Source organism: Terrapene carolina, unplaced genomic scaffold (assembly GCF_002925995.2).
Source record: "Terrapene carolina triunguis isolate 2854851 unplaced genomic scaffold, T_m_triunguis-2.0 Scaffold68, whole genome shotgun sequence".
Taxonomy (NCBI): Eukaryota; Metazoa; Chordata; order Testudines; family Emydidae; genus Terrapene; species Terrapene triunguis.
Window position 1 is genome coordinate 24,192,043 of NW_020664419.1, and position 19,316 is coordinate 24,211,358.

The window sequence follows — 19,316 nt, forward strand, 5'->3', positions numbered from 1 at the left end:
CCATGAATTATCTGGGATGATCGCTGTACCCCTCCCCCCACTGCGTGGCTGGTATCAGGGAAGATCCCTGCTAGCCAAAGGCGAAAAGCTCAATTGCCCCCTCCTCCCCACCCCGCGCTTGGCTAACTGCAGGGAAGGATTTCTTTTCAGCCACAGGCAAACAGCCCAGTAGGAACGGCCACCTCTGTCCCCTTAATTAAATTCCCGTATTTCAACCCGGTTACCATGAGCGATATCACTTTCCTGAGGATTACACAGCGAGATAAAAAACGGATGTTGCTTGAATGCCAGCAAACACCGGGACCATACGCTGCCAGGCTTTGTCATGCAATGATACCAGATTACTTGCTACTAGCATGGCGTGGTCAAGTGTCCTACCATGGAGGACGGAATAAGGCTGCACTGCCCAGAAACCTTCTGCAAAGGCTTTTGGAGTACCTTCAGGAGAGCTTCATGGAGATGTCCCTGGAGGATTTCCGCTCCATCCCCAGACACGTTAACAGACTTTTCCAGTAGCTGTACTGGCCGCGAATGCATCCCAAGTCCTCAGGGCAAATTAATCATTAAAAAACGCTTGCTTTTAAACCATGTTTTATATTTTAAAAGGTAAACTCACCTGAGGTCCCTTCCAGGGGTCATGGTCTTGGGTACTGGCTTGGGAGGGTACTTCAGTCAGGCTGAGAAAAAGATCCTGGCTGTTGGTGAGAACGCAGTGCTGTGTGCTCTCCGCAAACTCGTCCTCCTCGTCCTCCTCCTCTTCCCCGTCCGCAGAATCCTCAGGTGTGGCTGATGAGATTACCCCCGCCTCGGAATCCATGGTCAGAGGTGGGGTAGTGGTGGCGGCCCCCCCTAGAATTGCATGCAGCTCAACGTAGAAGCGCCATGTCTGCGGCTCTGACCTGGAGCGACCGTTTGCCTCCTTTGTTTTCTGATAGGCTTGTCTGAGCTCCTTGACTTTCACGTGGCACTGCTCTGAGTCCCTATTGTGGCCTCTCTCCATCATGCCCTTGGAGATTTTTTCAAAAATTTTGGCATTTCGTCTTTTCGAATGAAGTTCTGCTAGCACTGAATCCTCTCCCCATATAGCGATCAGATCCAGTATCTCCCGTACGGTCCCATGCTGGTGCTCTTTTTCGATTATCGGCCTGCATGGTTATCTGTGCTGATGAGCTCTCTGTGGTCACCTATGCTCTCCTGTGCTGGGCAAACAGGAAATGAAATTCAAATGTTCGCGGGGCTTTTCCTGTCTACCTGGCCAGTGCATCTGAGTTCAGATTGCTGTCCATAGCGGTCACAATGGTGCACTGTGGGATAGCTCCCGGAGGCCAGTACCATCGAATTGCGGCCACACTAACCCTAATTCGAAATGACAATATCGATTTTGGCGCTACACCGCTCGTCGGGGAAGAGTACAGAAATCGATTTTAAGAACCCTTTATTACGAAATAAATGGCTTCATTGTGTGGACGGGTGCAGGGTTAATTCGATTTAACGCTGCTAAATTCGAATTAAACTCATAGTGTAGACCGGGACTAAGTGGGGTAGGAAGTAGCCTGGGGGAGCCAGATCTTGAGTCAGCTGTGCTACCAGGAAGTGAGGAAGTCTGGTTCAGGGGCTTTCCCCATTAACCTAGTGGCAGAACTGCCCACCACTGATAGGGCCCTGGACTGGGACCTGGTGGAGTAGGGTGGGCCTGGGTCTCCCTGCCCCTCCCCCCAGCTGCCATCCCACACCTGGGGTGGCTGCAAACTCATCCTAGACCAAGAGGCCTGCACCTATAGACTGTTCCAGCCAGAAGGCTCGGGCTAAAGATTGTTTGTGTTATGCCCCACCCAGAGGGTCAGAGCCCCCTTATAGACTGCCATTATAGACTGTTAATTGCTGTCTGTCCCAGCCAGAGGGCTCTGGGCTAAAGACTGTGCTCTGTCCCGCCCAGAGTACTGGACCTTCCCCTTATAGACTATTGTTTACCATCTGCCTGTAGCGAGGCATAGTGGCCTCCCTCTGCCCTCGAGAGCAAGGGACCACTACACTTGGTGGAGAATGCAGGCATCACCCTAACCCTGAAACAGGGGGACAAGCCCAGTGCAGCAGCAAATCGAATTCCCCCCTCTGCTGGACAATAAAACGGTGAACCTTCCCAACCAGAAAGAATGGAGGTCAAGAAACTCATCAGATGGCTTGCTGAGAGCCAACAGCAGCAGTATGTGGCACAGCTTCAGCTTGAGCACTTTCGAAGCCAGGATACTGGCCTAGATGATACAGTCTATAGCTGTGTCTCTATGGTATTAAGTTTGAGGGTTTTCTCACACTTAAAAAGAAATCATATGGCAGGTGTTATCAAAATGTTAAAATCCACAATATAGCCTTCCATTGTCATCACAGCATCATTTTCACTAGTAGGTCATGCAATTTTTTATACACCCGTTATATGCCATATGTGAAATCTCCCACACATACACCCCTTTACGATTTTTTAAAAACTCTTTATCCTGGTTTATTTGAAGTCTTCTGTTCCTGTCAACTGTTTTTGTTGTTGACCGTTGCTGCCTCAAATAGTAGTTTACAAAATGTAATTAAGACTCTCTAATATAATATTGGAATTGTTTCCTTTTGCAATTGATAATTGCAGGGCTACATTTTTCTCATGAAATCTTGTAAGAGAAATATTCTTATGATGAAATTACCTTTCAAATTGACTTCTCCCTGAAAGTTTTTTCTATTTCTGTTGTACAAATTATTAGATTTGTGTGTCTTTATATATCAGGAGGAGTGAAGGAAAGTTGATTTATCCCTCTACTACCTCTTTTTCTTTGAAAACTGTCATCTTTTCTGCAGTTTATATCATTCTGTAAAAAATATTTGATTTAATAGGTTAATCCCAGGCGAAAAATTTTGTTAAGCTAGCTAAGGTTGTAAATAACTATGTGTTATATAAAGGGAAAATGTCCTTACAAATATTAATTTTCTCAAACACAACAGTCTGGAAATTCTAGGGTAACATTTACATTTTAAAGAAATCCCAAACTTAATGAAGCATAGACGTGCACAGTTAAGCTTACTGAAACAACCTTAACTCTGCCCCCAGCTCCTGTCAACCTAATACCCTGCATACTCATCTTATCTGAATGCAATTTAAAAACATTTTTATGGCAATTTTGAAGGACGTTGAGAAGTAAGGTTTTAACCCTGCAGCTATGGACCTCTTAAATACCCTAAATCTGCCTGTTGGTTTAATTCGCCTATGAAACTGAGGGATATTGGAGTACACAATTTGAGTGTACAGTTAGTCTATCTGCACTAGGAAGGTAGTACAGTTAGATCACTTGTCAGTTTTTCTGAGTCATTGTGATGATGAAAATGCACATCATGACTAGGATTGTTTCCTCTAGTTTTTTTGTGATACGGGGCAGAGCTAATCAGTCTCCTTAATTTTATATATTGACACTTTCTAATGTTGGATTTTTTTAAAGTTTAATTTTAATCTGGAATTTCCAGACTTTTTATTGTTGTATTTTAGGATAAATACAACATTGTCTTATTTTTCCCTCCTTAAGTAATTGATAAATATTTACAGCCTAACAGTTTAATGAAGTTTTTGCATGGAAATTACCTTCATTTAAAAAAAAAAATGTTAATTGCTCAGTGACAGGAGTCTCCGTAGAGCTTGAGAGAACAAATAAATTGCAGGTCACCCCCTCAGATTCTCCAATGCATCTCTACTCCTCATGCCACGAATTATGTACCACCATCACAAGAAGCCTCAACAAGATCTTAAACTGTGCTGTGCAGGTCAGCAGATTCAGGTTCTGAAAGATCAGAGAGGGAAGACATTCTAGGGTACATTCCTGCAGCATTTGTCATTCATGTGAGTAAGGACTGCAGACATGGCACTGTCGTGGCATAGATACATCCCGTCATGGGGTGTCTGGTCGCATGGGACAAAATAGGGGTTATGGTTCAAGTGGCTAGACTAGGTACTGCTGTCCTAGTCTACAAAGCAAAGCAGCGCAACCTAGTGGCCAGAGTCCTCAGGGCTGCCTTTGCTCTCGGGGCAGCACGGCCTAGTGGCTAGAGTCCTCAGGGCTGCTCTTGCTCTCAGGGGCAGTGTGGCCCAGTGGCCAGAGTCCTTGAGCAGTGCCTACACACTGCAGTAGGTGTGGGGTATGGTAGGAGGTCCCGGGCCCATCCTTCTACACCGGGTCTCGACCCAGCACCCTGTGAAACCAGTAGTCCATGGTTCAGCTCTGTTTCCTGTTTTAACAGTCTTGTTCCCTGGGTCACTTCCTACCCGTGGTTTCTGCTCTGTCAGTTCTCATGGGGTGTTGGCCTTCCAGCTCACTCTTGTCCTCCGGGGTTATCAGGGGTTCCACCATCGATCCCATTGGCTCGGCCGCCACAGTCTGTAGCTCCAGTAATTCTCTGGCAGGAGCTGGCAGCATGTGTCCGCTCTCCTGCTCAGCCAGCCCAAACTGAGCTGGGCCACTCCCTTTTATATTCTGTCTCTAGGTTGAGCATGCCCAGCAGGGGCGAGGGGGCATGGCCTCTTCAGCCCACAGTGTGCGATTAACTCCAGCTGGGTCAGTGCAGGGTCACAGGCCCCTAAGAAGGTAAATGTAACAGTAACTTTTATATACTTTTACAGTTTGCTCCTTTAAATCCATATAAAAAACTCTAAATGCTCCAAAATACTTTACCTGGAGTAATGTGGTGTTAGGATGTAAGCTTTTTCAAATTCTTGCAACTGAAACATAGCAGCAGTAGTAAATATTTATATTATAATATGGAGATACACCTATCTCATAGAATTGGAAGGGACCCTGGAAGGTCATCAAGTCCAGCCCCCTGCCTTCACTAGCAGGACCAAGTACTGATTTTTGCCTCAGATCCTTAAGTGGCCCTCTCAGGGATTGAACTCTCAACCCTGGGTTTAGCAGGCCAATGCTCAAACCACTGTGCTATCCCTCCCCTATTATGATGGTGTCCAAAGGCCCAGTTTGAGATTGGGGCCCCATTTTGCTGGGTGCTCTAAAATGCAGAAAAGAGACAATCCCAGCCCTAAATGACTTACAAAACATAACTGAATTTCTGTCCTGAAAGCATGTCTCATAAGAAAAAGTATGTTCCTTTTTGGTAGACTTGATTCAAACAGCACAGCTATCTTTTATTTATTTTGTTCATGCTTTTTTTAAAGAAAAATTATTATTATTACTATTATTTACTGCTGGTATTTATTTTAGAAAGTTTATTTAGTTGTTCAGCTTATTTTTCCTTTTCACTGTTGCTTTTAATACCATACATGATCTATTCATCTAATTATATGCAAGTAAACTTTAAAGATCAAATCATGAATATGAAAGGGACCACAACACTTGAAGCAGTCAGATTTTGTATTTAGATGCTATATTATTAATTCAAAAGCTGCAGTATATACATTACCAAGTTCCCAAAGGCAGGATAAAATTTGGGTTTTCAACTTCCAGAAGCCACATTAGAATAAAAAAATATATTAATTTAAAAATAATAAATTTTTAGAAAGGAAAAAAAAATCAGCATGCTTCTTTTATTCTATGTCTATGCCACTGCTCTTCTCTTTCTGCCGAGAGAGATAGTGGAGGGGGTGGGGAAAGGACAGGCTACACTATCTCTTTGGTACTTACTACGATAATAGGGAATATGTATGTGTACCTCACAATTTTTAATGTGTTATAGCCTCACAACACCCCAGGGAGATAGGGAGGTGCTGTCATCCCCATTTTACAGATGGGAACTGAGGTACAGAGAGACTAAGTGACTTGCTCAAGTCCACCACAAAAAGTCTTTGGCAGAGCAAGGAATTGAAGCTGATCCTCTAAGGCAGGGATTCTCAACCTTTTTCTTTTTGAAGCCCCCCCAACATGCTATAAAAACTCCATGGCCCACCTGTGCCACAATAACTGGTTTTCTGAATATAAAAACCAGGGCTGGAGTTAGGGGGTAGAAAGCAGGGCAATTGCCTGGGGTCCCATGCCACAGGGTCCCCCACAAAGCTATATTGCTCAGTCTTCGGCTTCAGCCCCAGGTGGTGGGACTCATAGCTCTGGACTTCAGCCCCATGCGGTGGGGCTATAGCTTACTGCCCTGGGCTGCAGCGAGTCTAATGCTGGCCTTGTTTGCTGCCCCCCACCCCGACACCTGCTCACGTCCTCCCAGGGGGCCCGGGGGCCCTGGTTGAGTACCACTGTTCTAAGGCCCAAACTACCACCCTTATCACTGGATCATCGTTCTTCTTCCCTGCCTTTTATGTTGTAGAAGAGAGGCTATGAAACAAATAGCTATACAGCTACTATTTTCTTTCTGCAAGATTATTTTCTCATACAGTGGTTTAAAAGGATTCAACATATTTGGGCATTGTAACTATAATTGTCACTGTGTGTTAGCCATTCATTTTAACCATTTGGTATGTAAGATTAATGTACAAATATGTCAGTTATTTATTCATGTAGATTTTAATTAAATTTAGCTTCTGGTTAAATTCCTCTTAAAATCATTTGATTCATTTACTCACCTTTGTATAAAGATTAGGTGAGATTTGCTTTTTCTATGTCTGGGGTCTTCACCATTCTCATACACTTACAGGTACTTTCTCTGTTTCTCGACCAAAAATGTTCCATGTGTATTTTCCTAGAACCCCAGTATTTGATCAGCTGCAATTTAGTATGCATTATTTTACTATTCACAATAGCACTGATAGGGGACACAGAACCGCCCGTTCACTAGAATGTGGCACAGAAGAAGAAAAGACTAACACAGGGGTCGGCAACTTTTCAGAAGTGGTGTGCCGAGTCTTCATTTATTCACTCTAATTTAAGGTTTTGCGTGCCAGTAATACATTTTAACCTTTTTAGAAGGTCTCTTTCTATAGGTCTATAATATATAACTAAACTTTTGTTGTATGTAAAGTAAATAAGGTTTTTAAAATGTTTAAGAAGCTTCATTTAAAATTAAATTAAAATGCAGAGACCCCCAGACCGGTGGCCAAGACCCAGGCAGTGTGAGTGCCACTGAAAATCAGCTCGCGTGCCGCCTTCGGCACCCGTGCCATAGGTTGCCTACCCCTGGGCTAACAACTTCATGCTTTTAAATCGGCATGTTCAGTACAAACTCTTAGTACGTGTTTCACTTCACATGTATAGGTAAAGAAAATATTGTTTAGCGTGTCTGTTTGTTTCTCTCTTTCAGTTATTGTAATGGATGCATGCTAGATCCAGATTGTGGTCTCTGCTACAAACTGAACAAGTCAAATGTTGTTGAGTCCTCATGTGTTCCGGTTAAGAAAGAATCTACAATGGCAGCAGCATGGGGCAGGTATGTCACTTTGAGAGTTTATGTTCCTTAATTCATAACTTGCCTCAATCAGAATTTAATTTCAGGCTGCTGTGAGCATTTATGCTTTAATTGAAAATGGTATTCTTAAACATCTTTCCAGAAAATTGATCTTTTGACTGGTATTTTTGACATTATTATTTCATTATAATGTATAATATGCATTTCCAGTGTGAAAATGGTCCCATGTAGACTTCATTTTTCAAGGAAAATAAAAGCTGTCTAGGAGTGAAGTACTTGTATGGTTGCCTTAAAGGTCACATCAGATTTTTCGGAACACTAATTGCAAAGAACGATGAAAAATTAGTACTCGTGCTATGACTGAATGATAGCTTTGAAATACATTAATTATGCAGCCTTCTGTGCTGCTCAGATGAAGTGACTAAAAAGGCAAGATCTAGTGGGTATGTTTGTGTATTGACACAGCTGTACACACATATGTTTAAGTGCTGCAACACAAAGAGAGTGGCAAACCACTAGGACCAGCTCTAAGGACACTTTTCTTTTCCCTGCTGTTTTGGATTTTTTCTTCTGAGACTATTTCCCCTCCTCCCACGCCCTCCAGTTGCATTTGAAGCTGTGAAGTTTCATTTTCTTTTAAAATAGTTTCTTTAAACCTTACCTTTGTTCAAACATTTTAAAATTAAGGCAAAGCTGATAGGCCTAGTCACTCAGCTGAACAAGTCTAAAATGTCAGCTGCATGGTGTGTGCAAGAATTTGTGGGTTCCCACATTTTTAAAGTGGCAACACTGTATACCTTGTGCTTGTGTGTGAATATATATGTATACACACAGAGAGGTTCCCACTAAAACATCAGCAGTTACCATGCCCTTGTGCATGAGGTAGCAAAGCATTTCCCTACCCTTAGAAAGATTCTGTATAGTTTTAACATTTATAAGGCAATCACTTTATGACCAAGAACCTGTGATAGTGTAGTGTAAAGTTTGTATCAACATGAGTTTGGGATGGTGTGAAGCCACAAGGGAATTATATAGGTCATCCATGACTGCTGATAAAACCTTTCTACCTCATCTCACTACCATGTATTTTGCTTATGCCACATGTTCCATAAAAGTGTTTTAGAAAAGTTTTAAAAGTTTTTATTGGAGCTATTTTTTGTCTTTCTCCAACTTCAAAATCAGGTGCCTTAGCTATGATGAGTCACAACTGCCCAGGGCTCAGAGGAAATGAAAATATCAAACTAACTAAGTAAATAATAAGTGTAAAGTGTCTCTAAAAAGGACCTCATCTTTCTTCTCTATACATTAAAATGTTATGTCCAATCTCTTGGGCCGTTCCAGGCATAGAGGTGAGTGATATGATTCCATTAGATCGAGGGATATTATATTTATTCACTTATGAAAAAGCATCACTGCTGCTTTGATGCATCACCATATTGTGGCTTGATTTTAAAAGTGGTTGGATAATTTTGTGACCAATAAAACATATATTTAAAAAAACAAATCTAAAATAAAGGCTATAAAATCTCATGTGTAAGGGACCAGGGTGTAGGCAGTCTCGGCTGGTGTTCACCAGTCAAGGATGGCCACAAAGCGGTAGCTAGCGAGCAGGGATTGGAATAATCACTAGAACTGGGACTGATAAACAAGAGTCAGGGTCAGAGTCAGCCTGGGGTTGGAAACCAGAGATCAGAAAGTGAGGTGTAGTCTGGATTCACAGCAGTCCAGAAGCCTGTGTGATTGTTCAAGACAACTTTCTGAAGCAACCTCCAGGGTTAAATAATGCTCATAGACCAAACACAGGGCCACAGGGTGTTGTCAGTATGGATCATTAGGTGGTACGTCCTGTGGTGCCTAATCTCCAGAGTGTTCCTTGGATTGGGCTTTGTACAGCCTCCCAGTGGTGATGTGGGAATGTCAACCATCCCAGGCTCAACAGACCTGGGTTCTAGTCCTACAGAGCCTTACATCATGCTCTTGAGCATATAGTGAATATCTCCCCTGTCGCTTGCACAATCTTGATTTTCAGAGAAGCTCCCATATTCCTTTATTTGTCATAATAGATCTTTCTTCATATTCAGGATCAACCTTTGTTTCATGTACTCTACCATTTTAAGTACCATCTCTGTAGCTAGAGAAGATGTAATAGTATACAGTAAGACTTAAATGGAGACATAAACTTGTTACAGATAATTGCTAGATAAATCAAACTTATTTATTAAGCAGTTTTCTTGTTTAACTTGCAAAGAAATGGGCATCTGTAATCTTTTATATTCCTGATTTATGCTTCCATAGTACTCCTCTTTACAAAGTCTGACACAAATAAGATATGAAGGTAAAAAATACTTCTGTTCTATCAGAAGTTATTGTAAAGGCAATGATCTAAACATTTCACCAGAGAACTAGACTCATGTAGGTTTATAGTTACTCTGAAAATCCTGCCTAAGAGGAGGAAAACCTACTACAGTACTCACTGTAAGGATGTGGGAACTAGAATCCAGATCTGCAGAGCTAGGACAGGTGATACCCATAGTGCCACCTGCAGGCCATGCACAGCAACAGCCAGGGAGCACTGTGGAGAATAGACACCACAGGAAGTACCTCCCAAGGAACTCAGAGTGACAGTACCCTGCAGCCCTCTGATTGGCCAGCCACCCTATTTAACCCTGGAGGGTGCCCCAGGAAGTTGTCTGGGCAATAACAGAGACTTCAGGCCTGCCGCAACTCCAGACCTCACCTCATCTCCTGATCTCTGGTCTCCAATCCCAGCCTGACCCTGACTCTTGCCTCTACCCTGGTACTATCTCCGGTCTCTGACTCCAGCCTGACTCTGACCCTGATCCTGCCTCCCGATTCCAGTCTGGTACTACCGCAGGTCTCCAATCCCAGACTGACTTTTACCCTGACTCTTGCTTAATGAATCCAGCTCTGGTGATTCCTCTGACCCCTGCTCACCGACTACTGTCCCTGATGTGTGGATCCAGCCCAGCTGTGACCAGACCGCCTATGCCCTAGTCTCTTACAGTTTGCCTAGACCCACTTCCAACCTCCTCTGTAGGAGCCCATTAACAATGATATGGAAGGGATGGGTCTACCATCACGCATTGGACCCCATGGTGCACCAGACCTGCAGGAGCAGGTCATGCAACTCCAAACCAAGAACCATCTGCTGCAGTTCCAGGTGGCACAGCTCTTAGAGGAAAGTCAGATACTCCTTGAGCAGTTAACACAGTCCCAGGAAGAGAATTCTGTGCTCCAGGCTCGGGTTGGGCCACTGCCCTCTGTACAGGGCCCTGCAAAATCCCCTTAAGAATCCTATGTATGGTTTTTTTCCCATGTATCCCTCCTGAAGCTTTCTAGAGAGACCCCTTTCCTGATCAGTCCCAACAGCCTCCCCTGACAATCCAAGTCTAAGGGCATGAGGAATATATAATCCACGCTATACTGGACTCTAAACTGCAGAGCGGGAGACTGTACTACCTAATTGGCTGGGAGGTAGTACAGTCCTGAAGAACACTCCTGGGAAGCTGCTGCCCATGTCCATGTTCCAGTAAAAAGGTTTCATCAAGACGACCCGCATAAACCAGGTCCAGTGCCCACCCAGAGGGAGGGCACCCCTGAAGAGGGCGGTAATGTAAGGATGCAGAGATGAGAATCTGGGTCTGCAGAGCCTGGAACAGCTGACATTCTCACAATGCCACCAGGAAGTCATACAGAGCCACAGCCAGGGAGCACTGTGGAGATTAGGCACCACAGGAAGTACCACTGAAGGGATCTGGAGTGACAGTACCCTGTGGCCCCCTGATTGGCCATCCACACTATTTAAGCCTGGAGGGTGCCGCAGGAAGTTCTCTGTGCAACAACACAGTCTTCAGGCCTGCTGTAACTCCAGACCTCATCTTGGCTCCTGACCTTTCTTCTCTGATCCCAGTCCGAATCTGATCATGCCTCCCGATTCCAGTCTGGTACTACCTCTGATCTCTGGTCTGCAACCCTGACCTGACTTTGACCCTGAGTCTTGCTTATTGAACCCAGCTCTAGCGATTTCTCTGACCCCTGTTCACCGACTACTGTCCCTGATGTGTGGACCCTTGCCCAGCTCTGACCCCTACTCGTACACTCACATTATAAGTCTATAAAATATAGCCTCATTTCCACATTTACCATGTACAGCTTTTGCTAGCCCCAAATCTTGGCCCCATTGCATTGATAATCGGGGTTGTGTGCTGGGGAAATTCTCCAAAGGTAGGTCCTGCAGGATGTGAAGTGACACTGGAGCCACTCAGTGGCTTCTGTTCTAGCCTCTGTGCTGGAGTAGCTACCACAGTTCCTCACACTCTCCCCCATACGCACACGTAGGGGAATGGCTATGGACCAGGAAAGTGGCCCTGTTTGCTCCCAGGTTCCTGCTGCATGATGATTCACAGGGAATCCCCAGGGGTTCCAAGCTAGCCTAAGTGCACATTAGTGCAGCCCTTTGCTGGTTTCTCAAATCCTGGGCTCCTTGTGCAGAAAAATCTCTGTAAAACGAGAAGAGGTAGAATTTTCACTAAACTTGAGTAAGGACTGAGAATTAGGCCCAAAATTGTTATTCAGAGCAATAGGTATCTAATAGCAGTACATTTAGTTTCTTATTAAGAAACGGTACCCTCATGTAGTGTGTACATACTGACACTAGGGCAGAAATTGCCTTCCTCTGTGTCCTTCAATATGTGTCTTTTTTTTTTTTTTCCCATTTGATAAAGTTATTCTGTCTGAAGCTGGATTGATGTTGGCACAATCCCCTTAAGAATCCTATGTATATTTAAGATGGAAAGCTGTTTAGATGATCCCAAAGAGAAATTCTGTACTCTGTCAGTATCTCCAGTTCATACACATATATAATTTCTTTGCAGTGTACATTCATATCTCTTCTGAAGGTATGATTCCCACTCACAAGTTGGTAGTATTCTTCCCCTAAGTAAGGCATGGCTGGCAGACTGTGTAAGACTAGAATGACCTATAGAAAGCCCCGCCGTTTTTTTTCTCTTAAATAAAAACAAAATCTGCATTATTCTTCAGTAATGGCCCCTAAACATCAAAAATTACTGTAACTTGTAATGTTTTGGACTACTTCTGTAGAATACTATAGATATTTTTTAAATGTTTCCTCTGTTCCTATTTTGTAACAATAACACTGCATGTGTGTTTTCAGTGAATGACAATTATTCACAAGTACAGTATGTTCCAAATCAAGAATATCTGTATGGTGGAGGAAAGGAAAATAGAGATTTCAGTCCCTTGAGACTGCCAGCAAGGCTGTTTATGTTGCAGAAGTTGCCATGGAAACCTGAGAAGAAAATTGGAGTATCAAAATGTTTTTACAGGAAAAATATGATACATTGATTCTCTCAAATGTAGGGAACCCCATGGCAGACAGTGGCACCAGGGGATGAAAAGAACCCACAAAAATAAATCCAACCCAAACGTATGCCATGAGAAATGTGCAGCCAGCATAACTGTCTGGTTGACAACAAGGAATTGGGAGGTGGGTGAGTTTCCACAGAGAAGAGGCTAGAAGAGATGTTGCATGTTTGATCTGTTACATAAACATGACTCATATGTCAGGTATATTGCAGGGTGAAACATAGAGGGACAGCTCATCTAACTCATTAGCATAGACACGGCAGGCCTTGGCATTTTTGTATGGGCCTGAAAAACAATTTTTGCATGCACCGCCAACCTTCCAGACTCCTGCGTACAGTGATCGCACCACTGTTCCCAAGGCCAGACCAAATATTTTGGGGTTGGTTTGTAAGATTGTTCTGTACTGATTCATTTTATGTAAAAGGAAGGAAGAGGAGTGGGAATCTTGAGATCACTACCAGCCACATTCTGTGGGAGAAGTGAGGGCTCAGCATGTGGAGTTGATTATTCTTAAACCTGTGCTTAATCCACTAGACCACACTGCCTCTCTTGAACTGCTCCTTCACTTCCTAACAGAGAAACCAGGGAAAGTCTATCACTGCAAACAATGTGACTTCTGTTTGTGCATTTCATCTACACTCCTACCCCAAGGCCAATCCAGAGGGCAACAGGGAGAGACTTTTAATTGTCAAAATATGTAAGACTTTATCTCTACAAGGCAGAGGGGGGGAAATAATGAGACCTGTAGTTACTCTTGACACATTTGTATCCTCAATACAGTGGGACTGTGCATGTGAGCCCCCTTGATTGGTTCTGGACACAGTCAGCCTGTGGATAGAAACAAATCAGCACCCATGGCTATGACTTTATGCGCTAGATAGTGCATTAGCACTGAGGGAGGGAGGCATTAGCAAGAGCTATGTGCATTTTACTTTTGTAGCCAGTTGGCTATAAGGGTGTTGTTGGCACACCTCCAAGAATGCAAGTTCGCTATTCTGATTTTTTTAAAGTATCCTTGTTCATCAAAAAGTAAATTGGACAATTAGAGACCAGACTTTGAGAGACTAGAAATCCTAAATAGATTCCTGCTATGGGGACATTTTAAAAGTTTGTTTAATTTCAAAGAGATTTAGGTATTACTGATCATCTTGGTTACCTGCCTATAGGTGAAACTTTAGAGAAAATATTTAAAAGGCTTTGTAAAGACTCTGGAAAGTTGTAAATTCATCCCATGTTTTCTATTAGACCAGTACATATCAGATAAGATTGTTGAAAAGCAATTTAAATACTTTTTTTCTTCGTGGAGATAGTAGATTTTCCTGGAGGGTTCAGCAGGTGGAAATTTATTAGCAAAGGGTCCTTTAGCTGTTTGTAAATGACCCTTCTGTATTATTTTCATGTCCAGTACGGTGATAAACCCATTATTACTCAGCTTTCCAAGCCATTGATCAATTTGTATAGTAGCTTCTGATATATGACAGGTATACTATGAATCACTTTTTAAAAGACATTTTATTTATGATTAAAATGTATGTGTGTATTTGTATATTTAAAAACTGTGAGTCTCTCTCAGTTTCTTCATAGGAGTTAGATGCATAAATCCCCCTTGTACATCAATCTGAGATCAGTAAATACTCTGAGAATGAAGTTTTTGTCAATTCAAATGCAGTTGCTTGTTTTGCATTACAGGGAGTATCAGTAAAAATATTATTAGTGAAACTGCAATCTTCAGAACCTTTCTATAAAGATTTGCATTTACAAGTTATTTTAGTAAAAACTGAAGTATTGGGGAATCTGTTTCTCTTGCGGAGACCTCAGGTTAATAGATTACAGGCATGAATATAATTGCTCCTGTATTTTTAAAATGGTAGCACAACAGAGTGAATAATTAACTGAAGAGGCTAACTAGATCTGCCGTATTGCTAACACACAGAAGGAGTACATTAACTAATCAAGTACCCCTAGAGGGATTTCTTTCTGGGATATGTGACCCTCATCTAATTATTCAGTCAACTAAAATATCCACAGCCTTAATAGGCTGCAGAAAACAGTATTTTATTACATTTCTTTCTCACTGGATCATTTTCAGAAATAAGAATAAAATATTTTCTGAATTAAGTAAATAGAGACTTGAAGAGAATACAGCTATTCTAATTGCAGATTTGCCAAAAGCTGAAAACTGCAGATCTTTGTACAGTAGGAATCACCATTATTGGTGCAGTCCTAAAATAACAACATGGCCATATTGTCCCATTTGAGTAAATACATTGTGCAGAATAGTCATGTATAAAATACAAGAAAATATGAAAATAGAAATGAAAAAATGTTTTTTTTACTGTTATAGGTTCTTCAAATTTCACTATGAAGCCTAAAATCTGACAAACTATCCTTTTTCTGAGGATGGAGTGTGGAGTCACTTTCATTTTTCCTATGCTGATCCTGACAGCTTCCATTCTTAAGAGGTAGCAGGAAATTTAGAAATCGTGGATGTATACTTCAATATTGTCTCCACTAACTATTAACAGAGCGAGGCAGCAGAACAGGACAAAGCAATATGTATATTAGGTCCACGATCACAAATAAAGCTGCTGTTCCTGTTGCATTTATGGTTAGGTGGCCAGCAGAGTAGAGGGTATTTTCATGGGGCTGTCAAGCGATTAAAAAAATTAATTGTGCGATTAAAAAAATTAATTGCAATTAATTGTGCTGTTAAACACTAATAGAATACCATTTATTTAAATCTTTTGGATGTTTCCTACATTTTCAAATATATTGATTTCAGTTGCAACACAGAATACAAAGTGTGCAGTGTTCACTTTATATTTATTTTTTATTACAAATATTTGCCCTATAAAAAACAAAAGAAATAATATTTTTCAATTCACCTAATGCAAGTACTGTAGTGCAATCGCTTTATCATGAAAGTTGAACTTACAAATGTAGAATTATGTACAAAAAGACCCTGCATTCAAAAATAAAACAATATAAAAGTTTAGAGCCTACAAGTCCAATCAGTCCTACTTCTTGTTCAGCCAATAGCTCTGACAAACAAGTTTGTTTACATTTGCAGAAGATAATGCTGCCTGCTACTTGTTTAAAATGTCACCTGAAAGTGAGAACAGGCATTTGCATGGCACTATTGTAGCCGATGTCACAAGATATTTACATGCCAGATGCGCTAAATGTGTCCATGCTGATGACGGGTTCTGCTCCATAACGATCCAAAGCACTGCGGACCGATGCATGTTCATTTTCATCATCTGCATCAGGTGCCACCAGCAGAAGGTTGATTTTCTTTTTTGGTGGTTTGGGTTCTATAGTTTCAGCATCAGAGTGTTGCTCTTTTAAGATTTCTGAAAGCATGCGCCACACCTCGTCCCTCTCAGATTTTGGATGGCACTTCAGATTCTTAAACCTTGGGTCGACTGCTGTAGCTATCTTTAGAAATTTCACATTGGTACCGTCTTTGAATTTTGTCAGATTTGCAGTGAAAGTGTTCTTAAAATGAACAATATGTGCTGGGTCATCATCAGAGACTGCTATAACATGAAATATATGGCAGAATGCAGGTAAAACAGGGCAGGAGACATACAGTTCTCCCCCAAGGAGTTCAGACACAAATTTAATTAACACTTTTTTTTTTAACGAGCATCATCAGCATGTTCTCTGGAAGGATGGCTGAAGCATGGAGAGGCATGTGAATCTTTAGCACAGCTGGTACGTAAATATCTTGCAACGCCAGCTACAACAGTGCCATGCAAATGCCTGTTCTTACTTTCAGGTGACGTAATTAAGAAGTGGGCAACATTATCTCCTGTAAATGTAAACAAACTTGTTTCTCTTAGTGATTGGCTGAACAAGAAGTAGGAGGGAGTGGACTTGTAGGCTCTAAAGTTTTACTGTTTTGTTTTCGAGTGCAGTTATATAACAAAAAAACCTACATTTGTAAATTGTACTTTCATGATAAAGAGATTGCAGTACAGTACTTGTATGAGGTGAATTGAAAAATGCTATTTCTTTTGTTTAGCATTTTTACAGTGCAGATATATGTAATAAAAAATAATATAAAGTGAGCAGTGTACACTTTGTATTCTGTGTTTAACTGAAATAGATATATTTGAAAATGTAGAAAAACATCCACAAATATTTAATAAATTTCAATTGGTATTTTATTGTTTAACAGTGCAATTGATCGCGATTAATATTTTAATCGCGATTAATTTTTTTGAGTTAATCGCGTGAGTTAACTGCGATTAATCGACAGCCCTATATTTTAACGATCCTGACCTGTCAGCCCTGAAAAATCTGTCAGCTGAGGGTAACTTTTTTTTTTTTATTTTTTTTTTATTTTTTTTATTTACTTTAAGGGTAGATTACCTGTTGGGCCTGTTAACTTTGACAGTATCCCTTTAAACAGTTTTTAAAATAAAACATCGAGTTTTCATATATATACATAAAGAATTCAGATGAAGGCAGGGGGGTTGTCAGAACTGTCACAGAAGATATAGATTTTTTGATTTTTAAAAAAATTTGGCGGGGGGGGGGGGAGAAAAGAAAAAAAAAAAAAATTCTGTGTTGGGGAGGGTGGGGGGGTGGGGGTGTTGGGGGGCAGGGTGCTGTTGTTGTTTTGTTTTATCTTATCCTAAAATGGCTGCTGAAATAAAAGCAATTAAGAGATCACAAAGCACAGTCTGCTGTGCAGTTATAAGGAGACCTGAGTTCTCAGCTCAGCCACAGACTTCTTATGTGACTCTGAGCAAGTCACTAAGCTACCTTGTGCCTCAGACTCTCATTTATAAAATGGGGATGTTCCTTTGCCTCTGAGGCGTGCGGTGAAGATAAAATCAATTAATGGTTGTGAGGTGCTGAGATACTATGGTGATGGAAGATAAGTACCCAGACAGATGGAAGGATAACGAACCAAAATCACCACCATCTCTGTTAGAATCTTTCCCTCAAAGAAAAAAATCTGCAAGTGACCCAGAAAGTGATGCACTGCTTAGGCGAGTGCTCAAAATAGCCTCACTAACTACTTCCCAAATTGCTATTTTTCTTCCTTGGGTAAAGTCAGAGAAAAATTAGTGGTGAATCGAGTTCAACAGCAAAATTCTCATGTTCTCAGATGTATTGCAGTCTAAAAGATAAGATATAAAGGGAGGATGAGACAAACAAGCTGGTCGCAGCTGGAGGAGACAGTAAATAAGGTTTTTAAAATGTTTAAGAAGTTTCATTTAAAATTAAATTAAAATGCAGAGCCCCCCGGACCGGTGGCCAGGACCCGGGCAGTGTGAGTGCCACTGAAAATCAGCTTGCGTGCCACCTTTGGCACGCGTGCCACCAGTTGCCTACTCCTGTCTTAGACAATCAGGCTTAACAATGGCAGCTCACCATTTTCCTAGTCAGTGTCAGGTTGCTGTGTACTGTATGTGTAACGCTGGCAGACCCCCTGTCATCGGGATCGAACGGGGGTCCTCTGGAGCTTAGTGCATGAGACTCTACCACATGAGCTAAAAGTCAACTGCCTCTTAGCTAAGGTTGTAGAGCAGACTCATCAATTGCTTTCTCTCTCTTTAAGTGGTCTCAGTGCCACTAGATGGGACAGAACACCACACCCAGGAGGTGTGTGGGTTACATATGCATTATGGAAGAGGAGGGACTTGAAGTGACTTCAGGGATTTCAACTGTGAGCTTTTCCTACTTGTATGGGCAGCATGGGAGAAAGCATGAACCTGCTTGCTGGAGAATCAGAGAATCAGGCTATTGACGCTGGTGTCAGCGGCAAAATGAAGGCAGACATCAATCTCATGATAAGATCAAAGGTCAGGTAGTTCTGCACTAACAAAGTTGTGAAGGGCTTTGGAAGTGAGGATAAGACATTTGTGTTTGCAGTGCCAGAGGGGGCATAAAAAGGGGGAGGTGATCTAGACAGAACGACAAGTCAGGACAATAATCTTGGTAGCAGTATTTTGAATAGATTTGAGTGGGGCAAGGTTGAATCATTGAGGCCACAGAGGAGGAGATTACAGGAGTCAAGGCATGGGATGCTCAGGGCTTGAAAAAGAGTTTTGACAGTGGGCAGAGAGGAAAGGTCAGATCTTGCAGATGTCATGCAGGAAGAAATGGCAAGGTTTAGGCTATGTCTACACAAGGAGTGCTTTACCAGTATAGGTCACAGCTATGCCAGCAAAGCTGGGCTTTGTACCAGTATAAGAAGACTATACCCCACAAGCGAAACAAGCTATACTGGTAAACGTGAAGTCCTGCTGGTGCTGGTGCAACTGCATCCTCGCTAAGGGCTATTGCCAGCACAGCCAGTCAAGGATCACACCTCTTCACACCCCTGACCGACAGCTGTGCCAGCAGAAGTCTGTAGTGTAGACTTGGCCTTAGGTATGCCCTGGGTATGTGGGTCAAGAGAGGGCAGTCAAAGATGAAGTCAAGATTACAGGGGGTCAGCCAGCAACTCAAACATAATGGAAAGACAAAGCAGTTGTCAACGTTTTCATGGAAGAATATTACTCCTTGTTAGTTTTGTTCCCAGCAAATCTTAAAAATTCAGGTTAAAGTGAAGTCCTATATCTTCT

General features: G+C 42.0%; 1 protein-coding gene across 1 annotated transcript in view; it reads left to right on the forward strand.

Annotated features, from left to right (window-relative positions):
• Positions 1-19,316, forward strand: part of SLC2A13 (solute carrier family 2 member 13) — a 331,334-nt gene that overhangs the window by 256,546 nt on the left and 55,472 nt on the right. Inside the window, exon 7 of the mRNA XM_024216061.2 lies at positions 7,222-7,347. Coding sequence (XP_024071829.1) covers positions 7,222-7,347 — 126 coding nt within the window. The remainder of the gene's footprint in view (positions 1-7,221; positions 7,348-19,316) is intronic.